This window comes from Hippocampus comes, unplaced genomic scaffold, assembly GCF_001891065.2.
Source record: "Hippocampus comes isolate QL1 unplaced genomic scaffold, H_comes_QL1_v1.1 scaffold32, whole genome shotgun sequence".
NCBI classification, from domain to species: Eukaryota; Metazoa; Chordata; class Actinopteri; order Syngnathiformes; family Syngnathidae; genus Hippocampus; species Hippocampus comes.
The window spans coordinates 547982-568099 of record NW_017806239.1 but is presented as its reverse complement, the minus strand read 5'-3'; the positions used below and the strand labels follow the sequence as shown (position 1 = coordinate 568099).

The window sequence follows — 20118 nt, the reverse complement described above, 5'->3', positions numbered from 1 at the left end:
ATGGCAATATGATAAAAAGGCAGAAAATCAAGAATTTATTTTGCATAAATCCTCCCTTGTATCCCTTTTTGGTAAATGGCACTCTTGTTTTACATCACCTGGTGTTCCATTTCGGACATACACTGTATGACTGCCAATTGCCGTCCATGGGACACATCCAAACTCATCCTCTCCAAGAGCATTTGCTGATGGGCAAATTGTATTAGGCTCATTTGCAGTGGCCACACAATGCCCAGGATTGACACTGTCCTCCCTGTTATAAAGTGATGAAATCATCAAGGAAGTGCTTGGGCTTGTGGTGTTGTTTGCTCGGAGGACGTAGCGGGCTGACAAATTAACTCTTCCCCCCCCACCGCGCATTTCATTGAGCCTCTTCTCGTCCACCCTTTAAGTATTAAATTTGTTTGGAGGTTGCTTTATGCATACGAGGTAAATTGAAGGGATTTTCCCTCTTGACAGGATTAAGATATCAGGCTGGATGGAAGCAGTGACATGCCGGTACAAATATGGGGATGCGGGATAAAGGTTTGCATACATTTGCATTGAATAAGTGAATACCTGCCTGGTCATATCAAATAAATAGAACGGCGTAGATTAAGTATGTTAACTATGGAGAAAATGAATAGAATAGAAAAGACATCCAAATAGAAACATTCTTATCAAATAATGAGATAATAAATAACTTATGTTATGATGAGGCAGGCTTGACATTTACAGTATCGGTGTGGAACCCGGACCCCTAGGTGTGGTTGTGGGTGATAAGGCTCCGTTGCTGCTCTTCTGAAAGAGGGGTGAAATAAGGGTCTTTTATGAGGAAGCAATACCTAGTTATCTGTGTGGAGTATGACAGCGGATGTTTTGTTCACTGTGCGCAAAGGGGGGAAACAACACATACTCGTTGGCCGGTCACGTTTCTTTTACTGGATTTTAAGGACCACACACACACACACACACACACACACACACACACACACACCAGAGCTCTCACTCATGCACAAACAAGTAAAGAGCCAATTAGTATGCAGTCTGCTTCACACAAAAGCTAAATAATTAGAGGACCAGTCTGTGAGATCATTGACCCCATGTTAAATATTCATATGTTTAGACCTGCTCTGGGCTCAGTTGTGTCACAGTAGACCAGCCAGGCATGGACCACATATGGGAAGACAGCCTTTCCTCTGACATATTCACACACAAACTGACATGCTTGCTTGTACAGGGCCTCGTGCATTCATTTAATGTTTATTTAGAAGCTCCAGCCCAATCAATCCCTCAATGCCTTATACTGACTTTTAAATATTATCCGACCGACCTGGCTCGTGTAACCTTTACCAAACACCATCTTTTTTTTTTTTTTTTTAACCAATATTTTCTGTGAATGCGCTTGATGCTGATTGCCTCCATTTTGTGTTCTTCTCAATTTGTCCTCTATAGGGGTACGCTTGGACCGAGTTCGAGGGGGCAGACAAAAATACAAGAGGAGGTTGGACACAGAAAACAACCCATACCTGGGTTTGGCGCTCCCCCCTCCTACCAAAAAGCCTCGTGAGTACTGCCCCGTCACTAGCCCATTGTCTCCCATCTCCGTCGCGCCTCCTCTGCCGGGCAAGCAATCAGGTAAAGGTTAAGCGAAAGTTGAGGCTCAATAACATTACCCCCGTCTGTCTTATGTTTGGGCAAGTCTGTGGGCTGGTATTATTCAGGAGCTCTCAGACAAGAGTGTCCCATATTTGCACACAGATATCTATTATGTTGCAAAAGAGATTTTAAAGCTTTCATTGGATGCCATACGAAATCTATCCAAAGGATTTGTTTCAGATCATGGAGATTTTTGGGGGGGATAAGACATTTAACATCTATTTTGCTTTGTCTGCCCTCCTTTTCTCCTCTACCCTCAGTCACGAAGATAGTATCTCACCTTTTGGTGGCAGAGCCAGAGAAAATCTACGCAATGCCTGACCCCACCATGCCGGAGAGCGACATAAAGGCTCTTACCACACTGTGCGACCTGGCTGACCGCGAGCTGGTCGTCATCATCGGCTGGGCCAAGCACATCCCAGGTGTCATCTTTTGTTTCTGCTATTTAACTTCTCTGCGCTGCCTGACTTTTTTCCGATTGTCTTTCTCTGCTCTTTTTGATGCTTTGCGGATATAACGCGCACGCACTTTCTCACCGATAATTAATGACAGAAGCTCACAATGCCACAGGGCGTGTGGCACGGAGGGGGTGCGAAATGGACATAGCTGTGCAAGAAACAAATCAATAGAGTGCATCTAAAATCCTGTCACTGAATGGAGAGGGGAACACACTGACCTGCTTCCAATGCGTGCTATGATGACAAGGGAGAGTAAAGTTGGAGTCTTGCCCACTCAAACAACACATCATATCACATGCAGACACCCACATATGCACACGTGAATGCGCACTTAGCAATGGCGCACATACTCGTTGAATTATTGATGGGTATAATCGTGTTTCCTCCTCAGCCCATACACATTCTGATAGACGAGGTATTAGGTTATAAGAGCCTGTTTGCTGAATTAAGGGCATAACGCACCTCACGTCAGCAGAGATTTTGCTTCCTCTGTGAGTTGTGCTCTGATTTTGACAAAGAGCACATTGTTTAGCCCCCTTTTTTTTGCCACCAAGGCAGATTCTTCTTGATCTTGAGCTTGGCCCCCATAACTCCATAACATCACTATGGTGTTTTAGAGGGGATAAAAACACGAAATAAATGTATGCTTCTCTGCCACTTCCATAACCTCTTCTCAGTTGCACAACCCGAACAAGCACAGCACTGACGTGATGAGGTGAAGAGAGACCATTTCAATTGCAATATATTTCTTTTCATCCAAGTCAAGTCAGTTAAGGCAGGTGCATTTTGTGCTGAAAAGGTCTCCGGGTACTTCTAAGAAGGTAGGGTTTTAATCAGGTACAGATCTGATAGTAAGGAGATTAGCACTGGCTATGCTCATGGCGCCTGGCCTCAGCTGTGGCCCATTATGCATCTCAACTGTTTGGATAACTCACCATGCACCGTGCACGGTCAGCAGACTGAGAGTTTAACCAAGAAGCTTACTCAGGACTGGAACTCAGGTGACCCGGTGACACACACTCTCATTGTCCAATACCCAAAAGTTGCCGCTAAACTTAAACCTGCATCATAGCGCTACCTTCAAACAATAATGGCCTAAGTCACTGATTTAGTATTTTATAAAAACACGAAAAACTGACCCGACTACTGATTATGTTATATTTCACATGACGGTCTTAAAAGTGTGTTGTGATAATCAGATTATACTAACACATATTGTGCATTGCATAAATGCATAATGGTAATGGGATTTGTGTCATTCCAAATGCGGCGGTAATGATCATTTAACCCAAAACCTAAGGCAGTAAGCCAGAGTGTCTTCTGCGAAACAAGGTGCAGTACCTGCAGTATTATACTATCTTAAGTAGATTATGCTCATCTGTTTTCAAATAACTGGCTTACTCCTGTTTTATATGGGCTTGCTTGTAACAGTATCTATCATTATTTACACACAAGTTGGCAAAATACAGATGACTGGTAGCTGAGTGCTTTGTCTGCCACATTGGTGGCGTCTGTATTAGCACAGTGGGTGTCCTCTGGCCATGAAATAGCAGCATAATTGAGTTGTACATGGCTGAACCTGATCAGAGACGGTTCAGTGGTTTTGCCACTCCATGCTCTAACTCTCCATGCACCAAAGCAACCTCAGGGTAGTGTACCATGCGTTTGCAGTGAGCTGCGGGACAAAAAAGAAAAAAAAAAAAGAAAGGGGGGCATGTGGGTGATTGCATTCTGATAGATTTCTGACGCCGTAGGCAATGGAATTAAAAAGATTAACAGTTCATTATGAACTAGACCACATTGATTAGACCACTGACAGATGGGCCAATAACTAAAGTCCAAATGTAACAATTTAAAACTCATGAAACCGGGTACTCAGCCTTTCCAACAGTATTTTTTTTTTTTTTACGTTGAATTAAGCACGTGTAATGAGCAGCAGAAGAGAGGATATATACATTTTATCATGAGGTTATATATTACCTTTTCCTGCACTGGAAAAACACTTCTTTTTAAGATCCTATTATTTGTTTTCAAATCTTTGAATGGCCTCGCCCCACCTTACCTCTGTGAGCTCCTCCGCCCCTACACACCTGCCCGGTGTTAGTTAGAGTGTGGGTGCAATTTTTTTTTCTGTTTTGTTTTACTTTAACACAGAGATCAATGTGCATTTAAAGTCTCATTTCTATCAGCTAAGCATAACACGACCCAATATTGAAGCAGGGTGCAATCGAGAAGCACATCACCATTCGGCGTGTATTTGATTAACTGATAATCACTGTGGATATTCTTGTCACGAGTGTCACGGCTTCAAATACCACCACGCAAAAGAGTGTAACACGGCTGTTGCCTATGGGTGACAGGGTCATTAGTAGCAGTGTTTGGGAGGTGGGGGGGGGGATGCTGACAGATGGCTACTTGCTCCTATAGGTGCTAACAACCTTTGACATACATAGTCGTCCACTAGCCACACGTCTTGTCCCCTTGCATCCCATAAAGCTGCATTTCACATTGTCCAAGAGGTTTAATGTAGCTGAGTACTTGGTATATTGGCAGCCACAGTGTGGTGGAAGCTGTTTACTACTTTGACATTGCCGTCTTCTTCAGGAGTGACGGTAGGCGATAGTGACCGCCCCCCCCCACACACACACACACATACACACACACCTCACTCCACCCACCTCAAGTTCCACCCTGAATTCTTTCCCACCCACAGTGGGAATGTCATGTGCTCATATGTAAAAGCCGCGATGCATGCAACATATACAGAAGGGGCTTGTTGTTTGGTGTTTGCCGATTCCCAACCCAGCTTCTGCGGCTGGAGTGTTTTCAGATGGGAATTCACAGAAGGCTCATAGGCCAAGCAAACATTGACACTCTGCTGCAGCCGCTGCCTCGCTCCTAGACAATAAAATGTATTTTTGATCCAGTATATGAAACACACAATTATATATTGACGCATCAGGCTGATATTGCCTGAAAAAATATTTTCCTCCTCATATAGCATTTAACCCTTTCAAGGATAGCGGCTACTACAGTGGACACCTTACCATGTTATCAGGTTACAGGTACATGAAAGGGTTAATTGCATGTTCGTATTAGAATTACAGAAAATTCTAATGATTCGGTCTTGTTTGTTTTGTTCTCGTCCTGCTCTCTTGGATGTCAGCTCATCAGCTCTTCATTTGACTGGCAGGCGTCTGGCATGTTAGTTGTTAACATGCAGACAACAGAGATGTCGTTTTATAAGTTGTCGTATTAGCATCAGCCCTCCACCAAGACTAAACACCAATCCCGCCTTCGCCCCCCCCCAAGGCGCTTGTTTTCTCTTTGCCATTAAATTGTGAAATCTACTTACGGAGTTGCCAGCCTGATCCCACTCAAGCTTCGTAATCTCCTTGTAATAGAGTGTGAATACTGGCCAGCAATAAATCAGCACCTCATCAGTTCACTTTATTAAATATAGACATCTACAGACGGCTCTTAGTATATTCAATTTACCCTCTGACGTAAGCTTCTACACAGGAGATAAAGATAGATTGAGCAATCAGGTGCATGCTGAGGGCTGAACCTGAACAGGAAAAGGGCTGGTGGAAGGTGGAAAAGCTACAGGGAGATTGAGATGGGACACAGCGTATCAGAGACAGGCAGACAGTGAGGAGGATCTAGCGCCAGGATGGGGAGGTCTGCCAGGTGGAATCGGGGAGGGCTTTGTTGAGCGGTTTCTGTCACACATAAGCAGGTGCATTCCCCCATCATAATGACAACTGGAAAATATTAATTTTGATGTCACACAACGCATGTTTTATATATCCATCCATACAAACCTCACAGTTGAAACTCAATACTTGGGACTGTTTTACCTCAAATGGTGGTTTCCGCTCTAATAGACGTGTGACCCAATTCCATCATCCACTTGAACAGATACAGTAGCGTGCCGTGAAAAAGTATTTGCCCTCTTTTCAAATTCTTACTTTTTTATATCGTTTCCCCATTCTAATTTTAGGATCATTCAGTGTAAAACTAAAATGCAGTCAGAAATCCCTGTGATGGTGGCAGTATGCCTTTAAGAGACCATCAACACCGCTTCACCCCTCATTAGGCTTTGCCACTCCATGGCTGCAAAGATAAATTATGTGTAATTATGACAATGATTAAAAGCTTTTTTTTTTTTTTTGGCGCGGACAGCAATATCTAATGTTGGGATTGAACATTGGAACCCTGGGGAAGACGAAAAGTTTTTCAATTTTGGGGTCAGTAGGTCATGGGGTGCGGACTAAAACAAGGGGATTAATGTATTTAACATTATTCAACCCAATAATGTGGGCAGCCCGGCAAAATAATCAACTATAAGATTAGCATTACAGAAAGTGGGGGGCCGGTGAAAGAGAGAGTCTCTGTATCTTTGTGCAGACCAGCAATAGAATTTAATAAGCTTTTGTAAAATGGTTAGCTTGTTCTTTTTACTATTGATCAATCAACTCACACTAAACAAACTAAGTGGCGGCCTGGTGGTCAAGTGGTTAGCGTGTTGACCTCACAGTGCAGAGGGCGTGGCTTTGATCCCGGCTCCGACCTTCCTGTGTGGACCTTGCATGTTCTCCCGTTGCCTGCGTGGGTTTTCTCCGGGTACTCCAGTTTCCTCTCACATTCCAAAAACATGCATGGCAGGCTGATTGAACACTGTAAATTGTCCCCAGGTGTGAGTGTGAGCGTGGATGGTTGTTCGTCTCTGTATGCCTTGCGGTTGGCTGGCAACCGGTTCAGGGTGTTCCCCGCCTACTGCCCGAAGACAGCTGGGATAGGCTCTAGCACCCCCCGCGACCCTTGTGAGGATAAAGTGGTTCAGAAAATGGATGGATGGATGGAACCCAATCACTGGTCAAATCACCCATTCTTTGATGGGATAATGGCATGGTTATCGTCTTGAAAGAAGGTAGAAAGCTGGCATCAATTGCATCCAATATGGTAAAAGCTTTCGTGTGTCGGGAATGCTTGTTGAACATTTATGCGTGTCCACTGGAGGTAAAATTATCCGTGTCAACCGCCACATTTTATTACCAGGTTGCTGTTGATCCAGATGTTGCCATGTTAATTCAAGAAGAATCATGGTTCACACGCTCGTATGATCACTGCCACTAGTTATACATCTTCCGCCGCACTCTGCCAGATCAGAGTTTTTAATTTTTTTTTTTTTTTTTTTTTAAGCGTCATCTGAAATGGCAAACTTTGATATAAGCTAAGCGTCTCGCAGCAGGATCCCTCTGTTCAGTTGGAGGGTATAGTGGTGAAAAAAATGATGTGCAGGACGGCTGGAGCCCAGTTAGAGGCAGTTTGACTCCAACTGGAGCCCAGAGAGCACTTGCCTTGGCTGAGGTGAGATTGCTGCCGGGCACAAGTCTTCAGGGCCTGCTTGTCCTTCTGATAGCTGGCTATGATAGATCCGCCTGCGTCCAGCCACAATGACTGTCTATCTCCGTCCCCCCCCCCTTCGCCCAACCTGCTCTCTGGTCCCCTTTCACTTTATGCTCTCACTCCTTTTCCCTCGTCCTTATCTGCCTCCTCCCTACCCTGTATCTTCTCCTCTCTTTTATCCTCCAGTTCACTCCCTTTCTCTGCTGCCATTTTTTTCTCTCCGCTCCCTCGCTCGCTCCTCTCTGTTGTCTGATTGAGGGTGAGTTACGAGGGGGCTGCAGCTGGAGGGGGCCACCATGCCTCGTAATTACATCTCTTTTTATTACCCGCGCTAATGGCCCTCGGGGAGAGGGAAACAATAATAAATTAATAGAATATGAACTCCAGCTCAACAGAAATCTCCAGCATTTCATTTTTGGACCATCCAGTCGTCTGATTAATCTCTGAGAGGTTCGAGATGGCCGTCTGTGGGTTTTGCCTGCCCCCTCCTGTTGAGAGCCCACCGGCGAGATAAAAGCAGCGATGATGGTTTTGGCTTCTGTCGATGCTGCTCTTATCCTTCAGCCTTTTGAGCAAAGATGCAGTTTAACTCTGTCAGCTTGCAAACCTTTTGAAACTCGATGGAAGCGAATATGTCAGTGGCAGTCATGAACACGCGTTACATCCTGTAATCTTCAAAATGAAAATCCATTTCGGAGCTAAATGCACAAGATAAAGCTGAGCTTTGTTATTACCATTATTATTTTGGGCGATGCGGGACGTTAAAATGCACTCAGCGGTGGAGTGGAAAAGGGCCTTCAAGTGTGCAGACAGGCCTCTCTGATTTGGTCAATATCGTGTCATGTTTGGTCAAACCCCACCATTGGCCGTTGACTGGAAATGAAGATGTAAATATTGATATTTCATTAGAGGAAATCACCTACTCTGGCGGCACTTAACCCGGCCACCTTCACAGCACGGCGGCCGGAGCGCATTGTGACCTGCGGAGTCGGGAAGTCACTTCATTACTCGATTAAATTGAGTGGAAAAAGGAAAGGCAACGACACGAGATCCCATTTGGAGCGATAATTTCAGCCCTGAAGAGAAGGGATGGAGCAGCGGGGGAAAACACCGCCTCTCCATCTCACAACAGCGGATTAAATTTAAGGACTTTTAGCGTCAAAGGTAATTGTAGGCTGCTGGGCTGTGTGCGTATGGCTGAGGGCTGTGCGCTGTATCAGAGCAACTCTAAAGCCTCTTCAGCAAGACCCGGACGAGGCCTTCACACGAGCTGTCACATTGGGAGCGCCGCTTTAGTTCCGCTTCAGCCCTCTTTGCCATTAAAAGCCTCGACGGAGCTTTGCCAGTGATTGCGATGCCAACCTGATGTGGCAATCAAGAAGGCGCCCGTGCTCGGATGACAGTTTCACTCTGGCCAGTCCGCATTCTGTCCAACTTAATGGACACGTATGCAGACAAGGAAATAACACAACAAAGCATTTGAACATTTACCCCAAGTAAGTTTAATGGCGTAGACTTTTGCAAACTATGCTTTATTGCGCCCACTGATAATAGTGACGCGCTTTGAGTGCTTTCGGCAGTTGTTTGTGTGGTCCAAATTCTCCAGCCTTCTGACCAGTCCTGCCGGACTGTTAGCACTCTATTCTACCGACTATTGATTCCCCTTCAAAATGTGAAGGCCCGCACATTCTGATCACAATCTCTTAATTAATGTATCCTGCAGCTCTCCCCCTGCAGTGGTCATCACCACGATAAGGGGAATTGAACACAGGTACCATTTTGCCGGGTTCTGGTTCCTTTTTCTGCTGCTTCCACATCATGGCTTTTAATTCGTGTTATTAGCAAAGTCGCTGGTGGCGTCGTGGTACACTTGTTGACTTGTGTGCGGGCAGCGCGGGATCGGTTCCCACTCAGGGACGACGTGCCCTGTGACTGACTGGTGACCAGTTCGGGATGTAGTCTGCCTTCCACCCGAAATCAGCTGGGATAGCCTCAGCACCATCCTGAAACGCTGTTCAGGATAAGCAGTGATGAAAATGGACGGATGTTATTTTCAACCGTAATCAATTTTTCACAGCACCCCTTTTCTGTGGCACAACTGGTGTGTGTGTGTGCGTGCGTGTGTGTGTGTGTGGGGGGGGGGATATTGTTGTCCCGGGCAGAAGCAGATAAACACGGAGGCTGGTGGCGGCCCCCAAATGTGGTCATTTGTTTTTCAGAGAAAACGCAGGGCATAGATGTGTTGAGCAGGCCGGGTCAATACTGTAATCTATCGCCTCTTAATCACGCAGTGGCAGGTGGCATGGCAACAGCGAACTTTGTAAAAGCAATCATGTTAATCATTCGTGGAGCTGGAGAACCTAATATGCTGTCAGAATGGGCCGCCTGCAGGCACAAGAGGCGGAGGGAGGGAAAGGGTGGCGTTCACGGCGGGTGTAGCCTTGACACTTTATGGCTGCCTAGCATCCAGGGAAATAGACACAAAGATCTTTCTCTTTTTAGACGAGCACTTTTTTTTTAAATTCTTTTGAATTTCTCACAAAGCAACTTTATGTTCAATAGTTGTGACTGAGTGCTTTGGCGCCCGTTTGGCTATTTGAGCCCACCCTGCTATTGCAGTGGAAGCCTTTGATTTGCCTTGATTTTGCCTTTGACTGCACTGCTACACTTTCTGCGTGCGTGCGTGCTTCTGTGCACGCACTCTGGCAGGCCTGCGCTGCCCGTGCTTCTCCCTTCCCGGGTGACATCTGTTTGCGTAACTTTTTAAGCTTTGCGTGCACGTGCTCCCTCATCACCTTGTTCCTCCTAAACGCCATGTGTGTGTCATGTCCTCAACCTCTGCAACGGGACCTCGTCCCAGCGCTAATCCTCGGCTCACCAGCACAAGTATGACAGGATGCAAGGGGTAACCACCTGGCTTTGTGCATCCCAGACCTTTGCACCGATTTACTGTCGTCGCCCACGGTAAAGCCCACTCAAGCACCCTGACACCTGCTTTAAACAGGACCTTCCTGTGTGCATTTAAATTGAAGCAGTGCTTTCCAGTGAGTTCCTCTCGATGCACTTGTGCTCATCTCAAATTTCGGAATGACAAATTCTTGAGAAAAAGTATTTCATCATGAGAAAAAAACAAATGTTGACTTGCACCAAGACATTTTGTTTTCATGATTATACCTGTAAGGTAACAATCTCTTTATTCAATGTCCACAAAACTATGGAGGAATGATAAATGGGCCGATAAAAATGTATTGAAAACATTTTAACAATTACATAAAGGACCTGAAGATGTGTCATTTTGTGCTGATACAAGTGGCAATAGTTTGGCCTTGGAGGGTATGGTCTTCACGCTTCCGACTTTTTAGTTTGTTGATCCATCCATCCATTCATTTTCTGATCCGCTTTATCCTCACAAGGGTCGTGGGGCGTGCCGGAGCCTATCCCAGCTGTCTTTGGGCAGTAGGCGAGGTACACCCTGAACCGGTTGCCAGCCAATCGCGGGGCACACAGAAACGAACAACCACCCATGTTCACACTCACACCTAGGGACAATTTAGAGTGTTCAATCAGCCTGCCATGCATGTTTTTGAAATGTGGGAGGAAACTGGAGAACCCGGAGGAAACCCGCGCAGGCCCGGGGAGAACATGTAAACTCCACACGGGAAGGCCGTAGCCGGAATCGAACCCTGCACTTGTGCACTCTGAGGCCAACATGCTAACCAGTCGACTACCGAGCCGCCAATTAGTTTGTTTAGCGTGAGTTAATTGATCAACAGTAAAAAGAACCAGCTTAGAATTTTCCAAAAGCTTATTAACTTCTATTGCTGGTCTGGATCAAGGCACAGAGCCCCCCTCCTCCTTCACCGGCCCCCACTTTTTGTACGTCACTGTTGCACTAAGCTTGTCCTGAATTCCTACAATGGAGAATTTTTGTATGACATTGTGCTCATTTGAATTGTAATTTTTGCATTTTGATGAATTTGTCGGTGAATAACGCATTATTCTCATGACAGGAGTTCAGATATACTGCAGGGGTTCAATACTTTTGTGTCTGCAGTTCGCTGCCACACGAAACGGCAGAGGTTGCGTTCGACTGAGCACCTTTGTAGCTCAAAATGTATTTGTTCCCTGACCTTCCAGGATTTTCCACCTTGTCTCTGGGAGACCAGATGAGTCTGCTGCAGAGCGCCTGGATGGAGATCCTCATCCTGAGCATCGTGTTCCGCTCTCTGCCCTACGAGGACGAGCTGGTATACGCCGAGGACTACATCATGGACGAGGAGCACTCGCGGCTGACGGGCCTGCTCGACCTCTACGTGTCCATCCTGCAGCTGGTCCGCAAATGCAAGAAGCTCAAAGTGGAAAAGGAGGAGTTTGTCACACTCAAGGCCATCGCTCTCGCCAACTCAGGTGAGACGTGCACACATTGTTCATTAGGATTTCATTTTTAGCAAACCAAATCGAACATGCGTCTTTGGTAATGTGTATTTTACGTTTTGTACTATTTTGAATCAGATTTTTAAAAAGAAAACACTTTTACTCAAATGTATTGTGTCAAGTGGCTGCACGCAATAAAATCATTTGGATTTTATATCCATTTTTTTTAGAAGATTTATAGATTATAGATTTATAATTGCTGGAAATAATGTTTCCGTTTTGTCACTTGTTTGTTGATTTGACATTTTATGTCACCATTTTTGTTCAATTACACACGCTTGCGCCCGCGCACACACACACGCACGCACGCACGCACGCAGGCACACACACACACACACACACACACACACACACACACACACACACGCACACACACTATTTTTAATAGTGTACATTTATTCTATTATTTTCAAATTTAAAAAATTACACTATCGAGGTTTGAATTAATTTTGTAATCCTAACATTTTTGTATTTGACTTTTTTATTACACCATACGATATTCAAAAAAACTTGCCCTTCAGTGTATTTTCCATCAAGTGTTTGCTTGATTTGAAACTTTTCCTATTTGGCCAGTGAATATGCTGACCACACGATGAAACTGAGATATTGGCCAACAGTTTCCTAGATGACATTTCTCACTTTTGCAGGACTTCTAGCGTGTAACCTTTAGTTTAGAGCGTGAGCCGCACAGATGGGGAGAAGATAAGGGCAACGCAACGAGAAAGAGGCACGGAATGGAGGGAGCTTTTTTTAATTGAACACCTTGTGAGTTGTGGTATTTCTCCTCCGCTATTTCCATAACAGTAGCCGCAGGCCACAGCAGCCGCTGGAGATAAATTTAGCATTTCATTAGGAGCACAGTGGCTGTCAATAAAATGTGTTAAGTCGAATGGAATGAGTATCAGGCCGGGATAGAGCTCGTTTGTTCCAATGCAAAGACGGCACGCTGCTATCGACAGGATCCTTTTGAGGAGGCAGGACCTGTCCCCACCGACCCACCCTCAGCCGCACCCCCTCTCTGATCAATGCACGCCGGGTCACCAGGCCGCTCCCCCTTTTGTTTTGTCCAGGTTGAAAAATGAAAATGCTGATGCAAGCTATTTGCTTTGAGACAGCAGAGAGCGTCGGTCATGCGGTGGGCTCGGTGGGGAGGAGGAGGGAGTCCGCCAGGTTACAACAAGGTCTCTGGGAAATCATTCTCCAGGGACCCCCCTCCCCCCCAAACCCCCGTTTGACAGCTGTGAAAATTCATGGCCATTGATTTTGTAATTAGCAGTTTATCAATCACATCGATGTGGGCTTTCTGATAGATTGCAAGGAAATTGTTTCTTCAAAGTGTTTTTTTTTTTTAAGTCCGTCCCTCCTCCAAACGTTACAGGCTGCTCGCTCCTTCTTCCCTTGTTGGTATCTTTGACATCACCCCGCATTTTTATTTTTTTTTTGTTATTCTTCCAAGGATGTCCCAGTTACATTATGACCCCTCAATAATTAAATGATATCATAAAAGAGTTTCCAAACACTTAGAACGAATCAGCAAAACTGAATAATTGTGCTCTTAAACAACATAATATACCTTGTAATTTACGGAAATGGAAGTTGGAAAATCCATCTTTAATGATTAAGCATTGGAGAATTCCTATACTTGTTACCTCACATGCTGCCGTATAGTCTCATTAAATGAGGGTGTAAATGTGTGTGCGACTTTAGTTTAATGCGGGTGGCGGGGTGGGGGTGGACCTCTTATTAGTAAAAATACTCAGTAGGGTTCTGTTTTCTATTTCAGTGGAAATCTAACAAAAGATAATTATGTTCTTGTCTCCTCTCCCTCTCCCTTGCCTTTTCCAAACGACCTACTTCATTTCACCACTGTGGGCTTGAAAGCCGTCAGAGTGAAAAATGTCTCAAGGTTTTGGGAATACACTTGTTCCAGTCAATGAATACGGGTCCTGCTTCAAAAATCTGTTTTGCCTTTGAGCGTCCCAAGTGGCCAAAACCGCATGTCGCCAAGGTGAGACACGTGAGGTGGCCAATGACTCGCCGCCTCTGGGGTGTCAGACAACGGTTAGCCCAGTGAGAGACGTGCCGCCGCCGAGTCTCTCTGAGAGAGCGGGGCTGATAGCAACGGAGCAAAAGGCGACAATGAGAGAGAAGCGTGTAACATGATGCCGTAGACATGTACTTGAACTCAAGACTGCACAGGTGGTCGACTCAGATATGACCCAAATTAAGTCCAATAAAAACTGAGTCCAAGTTTGAGTGAGTACAGTGAAACCCTTGTTTATCGCAGGGGATACCTTGCAGACCCACAAACAATAGGTGAAAAGCCGCGATTTAGGCAGACCGTATAAAAGAAAGATATGGGGTTTTTTTTTAATGGTTTTACCCATTGCATATGCTTCAACCAAGGGGTCTCACACTCGGTTTAATGAACAGTTCGAACATTAACGGTTCTTCGGAATATGAACAAGGTATGTGACCTGGTCCTCACTATCACCTCCCTTGGACTTTGCATGCTCCTCAGCATAACCAGTTGAGTAATGGCGTCTGATTTCTTGAGCACTGTAACTTTCTCTGTGCATTCAAGACATGTTGGGGTGACCCCCGTGCTCAACAGAGACATTCCCTCTACTCTTTTTCTGGAAATTGTCAGTTTTCGTTGCCAACTTTTCTCTCCACGGCAGGTTTTGGAAAAGGTTGTGCCTGAAACACACACACACACACAAAACTTCTATGGCAAAAAATGTGGGGCCCGACTTACATTAACCTTTTCATGCACCCTGCAGCCTGATAACATGATAAACTGTCCTCTGTAGTAACCGCTGTCCCTGAAAGGGTTAAAATTTGAAGTCAAGTAGGAGGCCACGAAACATCAGCATGCGGGCCACAAATGGCCCCGGGCCACAAGTTTGAGCCTGCTTCTTGAAATACATTGACATTTATTTAATACACACCGTAACATATTAAAACACACTTTTTAAGTATGAAGTTCTCACACTCTCACTTAATACAATCCTCGAGTGATGATGCGAAGTGTGCTTCCTTCTAGCTGTTTATTTGTCACGATCAGTTCACTACTTTGAAATTGGGCTTGGCTTATCTAGAAGAGCATTGTAGAGTAATCTTGAAAAAGACTAGGCAAGTACACATTCAAATCAGCATTGTTGAATTATGTACAAGAAATAAGTTTTTTCCCTTGTTACATAAAAAGTAAGTAGGCAGGAAAATTAATTGTGTCACATTCATCACAGACTTGCTTATGGCGCCCAATTCTCTAATGGAGCCCCCATTTTATCTCCTAATAATTGTCTGTCTTTCCCAAACGGGGTTTTTAATGTGCGCTATCAGCCCACGATTCATGCCATTGTTACTGCGGGATAACATTGATTTTCAGTGTGGGCGGTCAAAGGCCGTTTTAATAAGCTGCGCAGCACCGCAAAGAGTGGAAGGAAATAAATAAAACAAAGCACACGTTGTTGTTTTTTTTTATGATCCATTCTTTGTCCTGTCTGTGGTTGAAATATACTGATAACGTGTTCCCTACCTCACCTCACTGCTCTGATAGCACTTCATATCAATCACGAGGTTTAATTTTCAAAAATCCACCTCCCTCCCGTTGATATAGGCGTGTTCAAGTGAACGGCACATTTCTTACTCTTCTTCAATCTTGTTCCCTCTGAATAGACTCCATGCACATAGAGGATATGGAGGCGGTCCAGAAGCTGCAGGACGCTCTGCACGAGGCCCTGCAGGACTACGAGAGCAGCCAGCACCCGGAGGACCCGCGGCGGGCGGGAAAACTGCTCATGACCCTGCCCTTGCTGCGGCAGACGGCCACCAAGGCCGTGCAGCACTTTTATAGCATCAAGGTGCAGGGCAAGGTGCCCATGCACAAACTGTTCCTGGAGATGCTGGAGGCCAAGGTCTGATTCTTGGAGCTGCTTTAGTGCTGTACCGTGAGACTTTTTGGAAGCAAGATTTAGAGGGTGCTCGCAAGGGGGAGGGGAGGGGGGCGGGGAGACCTCAGCTTGGCGAGGCAGCACTCAGACTGACCTCACTCCTTCTGCAACACTTGGACACCATGTTAAAAAAACAAAACAAAAAAAAAACTTGGGTATTAATATAAATATAAGAATGATGAAGATTAATGTAAAATATATATACAAAGTACTATGTACAGTAACAAGTTCTTTTGTTAATTGTTGATGGTCATGCTCCCAGGTCTCCCTCAGCATCTTCAGAATAAGTAGATGCCAGTAACAAGAAAAGTCTTTCGTTCATTGAATTTATTCTGAAGACGACAGAGGTGTGAACAACGCCAACACTTTCAACAGTGTGTTTCTGTCTGGGACATGTATATGTTTATTACTGGAAGACTGGGTGTACAGTTTAAAGTCTGTTGATATCGGTGGCCATTTTCTCTCGCCCCCGCCCCCTGTACGCAGGGAGGGGAGGAAAAAAAAAAAAAGAGCTGCTTAAATGTGAACTGTTAACTGCTCAAACGTCCTCGGACATACAGTACAGTACCTCTCGAGAGCAGTGTGATCTGATCCGTCTCACAGTGGAAGGCTTGTTTAACCAAACTTGCAATAGGCAGTTACACTAGTCGGTAGTCTTCTTCTGTAGTTCAGCAATAAATGACGGTGTGGGAATGTCAGGCTCAACCTTCATCTTTCATGCGCTACGTTTAATGCTGCTGTTGCCACAAGGCCGTGCCTGCTTGCTCGCTCAGTTCCATCGCACATACACACACACACACACACACACACACACACACACACACACACACAATGTTTCTCTTCTCTCTTGTACCGTACCTCGCGTAAGCCATCGAGCCCCAAACGTGTCCTTTTTAAGCCTGTGGAAATGGGCCGAGCCAACCGGAGGTTATAGGTGAAAGCCGATCATCACTATCAAAGGCTTTCTACGGAGTGGCGCGAGTCCAGGAGATTCCATGTTCAAACAATCAGAGGCCCATATGTCAAAGCGCTCTATTTTGGAACCCTTTAAGCCGGCGGCAGAGTCATCCCATACGCTAGGAGCAAGGTGGCCAGCATCTGCTCTCACCATCTTAGACACCTTCTGTCTTTAAATAGCTATGTCGGCATTTATATAGCCTGGAGCAGACCAAGGTAAATGGCAGGTGCAGAGGCGCTTCACAACGGGTTTATATTTAACCCTGCGGGAGGTTGTTGTCTGAGTGGCGGCGGGCACGTGGACCACATTTTGACCATCATGTTGACATGGTGGGCAGTGGCGTGGCCAGAAAGTTTTCATTGGGCTGGCCAGGGTGAGACCATGACTAACATAGGGGTGGCAGTAAGTTGATATGCGTGTATGCACATGCACGCGCACGTGCACACACACACACACACACACACACACACACACACACACACACACACACACACACACACACCAGAATGTTACACTCTACTTGCACCTTCCACAACTTACAAGTTGCCAGGTCAACCTTGCCATGCAGCGAATATGGCTGAAAAGTCATTGTTTATCATACCATACACAGTCATGTCATAAAAATACACACATGCCAAACTTGCCCCACACACTCATGAATACGAGAATGAAGAGAGCCAACTTAAAGATCAACGTTTAGCTCAGATTGAATTACTAAGTGATTCTTCTTTTTCTTTGGCACTTGTTACTTTTTCTCGTGTACCATTTTGCCATCCAACAGCTCATTTGAGTACTCAGTTATCACGACGGTCGACACCATTTTGCATATTGAATCGTGCGAAAATTGACCGCTGATGGATGGCTCGTTCATTCAGGTCATAAGAAGTACAATGACTTGGAAAACAATCTTAACAACAAAGTCTTAATTCTTCACATGCACAAAGACAGAATTGATCCACTTGTTCTCCGAACCGCTTATCCTGATAAACTTAACCGAGGAGAAATTGCTCAAGAATTTGCAAACAGAAGTAATGAATGACCTGGCAACATATAAACTGTGACAGGTACCGCCATACGTTTAAACGAACGGGCCATCCAACCACGTGGTGGCACCGCAGCTAGCCAACCACGTGCCAAATGTGATTTCAACTACAGTCAGTCCAGGCAGCTCTGCTCTCATTGCTCTGCTCCTACAGAAAGTTGTGTGCTGAAGTGAAATGTCTGGAACTACTGTTCTCGACCACAGAACCGCGTGGTACACATGGCCAAAGAGCGCCACCTGTGGCCACCGCGTACTTTCACCAACGACAGTGGCTGGTGCTGAACGACACCATGGCCCACAGCAGCTTGCTATGCGAGCGGGATGGCCGAGCTATGCAAGAAACAAAGTGTCAGCATGCGCCAGAGGGTAACATCGAGCCAACAATGTGTCACGACAAGGTGTGATCCCTGCTGGGAGAAAGATCTTAGGCTCCCTTTAACTCCATGTCCATTACACTGTCTGAGAGCTCCACTCCCATTCGGTCCAGCTCACTTGTGAGACGTTCACGTTTATACTACTGAAGGTTTTTATGTGGTGTGAGAAATGGCGGTGCCGTCACGAAAATATGATACTTTGATCAAAGTAGTTGAGACCATCACCGTCGTGTTCACGGTAGGAATGGCCAGCACCTGCCTAGGTTTCGCAACGCCCTAGGGTCGATCTTATGAAGGCAAATCGCTCTCTCTTTGCAAATAAACCTCCCAGTTATATTGTGATCTGACACTGGGCTCTATTTTCGTAGACGGCGGAAATGCTCGCGTATCCTGTTTTTTGTCAATATGGCAGACCTGTTTGCACGAAGCTGGTCGTTCTAGCGTAGAGAAGATATGCCCGGCGGAATGACAATTCGGTGGGAGAAATTCAATCTGAAGTTCCGCCTTCCCAGACTACGTCTTAAATCATCCGCGGTTATCACCAGCTCATTCTGTAGATAATGAGGCGAACCGCTTATGTTGTCACACCGGCCAAGAGCAATGACAATTTTGCCTCCATGCAAGATGTGTGTGCACAACAGTGAACGGGAATGACAGGAGGTGCTTTGATGGAGTGTTCATGCCCGCGACGCCGCAAATCACCTTTTTTTTTTTTTTTTTTACACCGACTTGCACGCATATACGAAAATACCAACACCGGGTCTAACCAGCATCCATCCATCCATGCATATATATACGCCCCTCGCCGAGTTTGTGCTTATCTCGAAAATAGAGCCCCGTAAGTCCACTTGCTGTTGTGCAATACAATGGGGACCACTTCTGATTGAGACCGTGTTCCAGACATGCTTTTACTTCTGGGAATTTCTAGTCCTGATAAAGTCACATCCAGAAACCCTTCATATCAATGACATGTAACTTGTATATCCGATTAAGAACTATATTTAGTTTGCTCCACTCACAAGAAACCTTTGCGCTTGTTGAAATGAAACTGCATTATACAGGAAATCTTTTTCAGGAAAAAAAAACAAACAAACTTTTGTAGCGAACGATGATGAGCCAACAAAAAAAAAGGGTTCCTTTCTTCTTTTTTTTTCCCCGTCCACCTTGTAACGCGGCACGGTTTCACGGCACTGTTTCACGTCAAAATGTCTTGCGGTAAAAACTAAGTGTGTAAATATATCAGCCTTCATTCAGTGCAGTAGGTTGCCGACGTACCATTGAGAATAAAGTATGCAGCGCCGTGCTGACTACTACCTCATTATCACATTGTCAATATTTCTCTGATTCAGCACCCTTTGATCATCTTGACATGTCTGTGACCTAACCTGAGCCATTCATGTTTTTTATCCTCCCTCGGCGCTCCTGCCAAATATATTTGGAACTGTAATTACTGACCGCTCCATTCATTGTTCACTGATCTGTTTGTAAAGGTAACGCATGCTTCGCATTGATCACATGACTTTGTCATCACTGGGTGAGACCCCCACCCAGCACTTACCCTCCCCCACCCATGATGGGGTATGTTTGTTTTTTTCCTTTTTTGAACGGTGCGTAATGATTGGTCTCTCAGTGACGGACTGCAGACAGGGGCAGGCGACTTGACTCCCTGCTCCCTGTTACTGAGTATTTATGGTGTGAAATATATCCATTGCAATGGTGTACAATTGTTAGATCTGGTCATTCATTCGCCAGTATGTGTCCATTCTGATTTTCAATAAGGTAAGGGATCAATGAATTAAATATTCCCTGAAGTGTCATTTGTTTGTATTCTAACTTGATATCTTTA

The 20118-nt window shown here is 45.3% G+C and overlaps 1 protein-coding gene across 6 annotated transcripts in view; it reads left to right on the top strand.

The window, feature by feature from the left end:
- The window catches only part of esrrb (estrogen-related receptor beta), a 51300-nt gene extending 35369 nt beyond the window's left edge, over positions 1–15931 (top strand). For 4 of the 6 annotated variants that reach the window (XM_019857344.1, XM_019857341.1, XM_019857340.1 and 1 more), the window contains 4 exons: positions 1435–1617; positions 1899–2060; positions 11646–11915; positions 15624–15931. In XM_019857344.1, coding sequence (XP_019712903.1) covers positions 1435–1617; positions 1899–2060; positions 11646–11915; positions 15624–15868 — 860 coding nt within the window. In that variant the 3' untranslated portion in view covers positions 15869–15931. The remainder of the gene's footprint in view (positions 1–1434; positions 1618–1898; positions 2061–11645; positions 11916–15623) is intronic. The other 2 variants (XM_019857343.1, XM_019857342.1) reach the window with 1 other exon arrangement.
- Positions 15932–20118: the final 4187 nt, after the last annotated feature.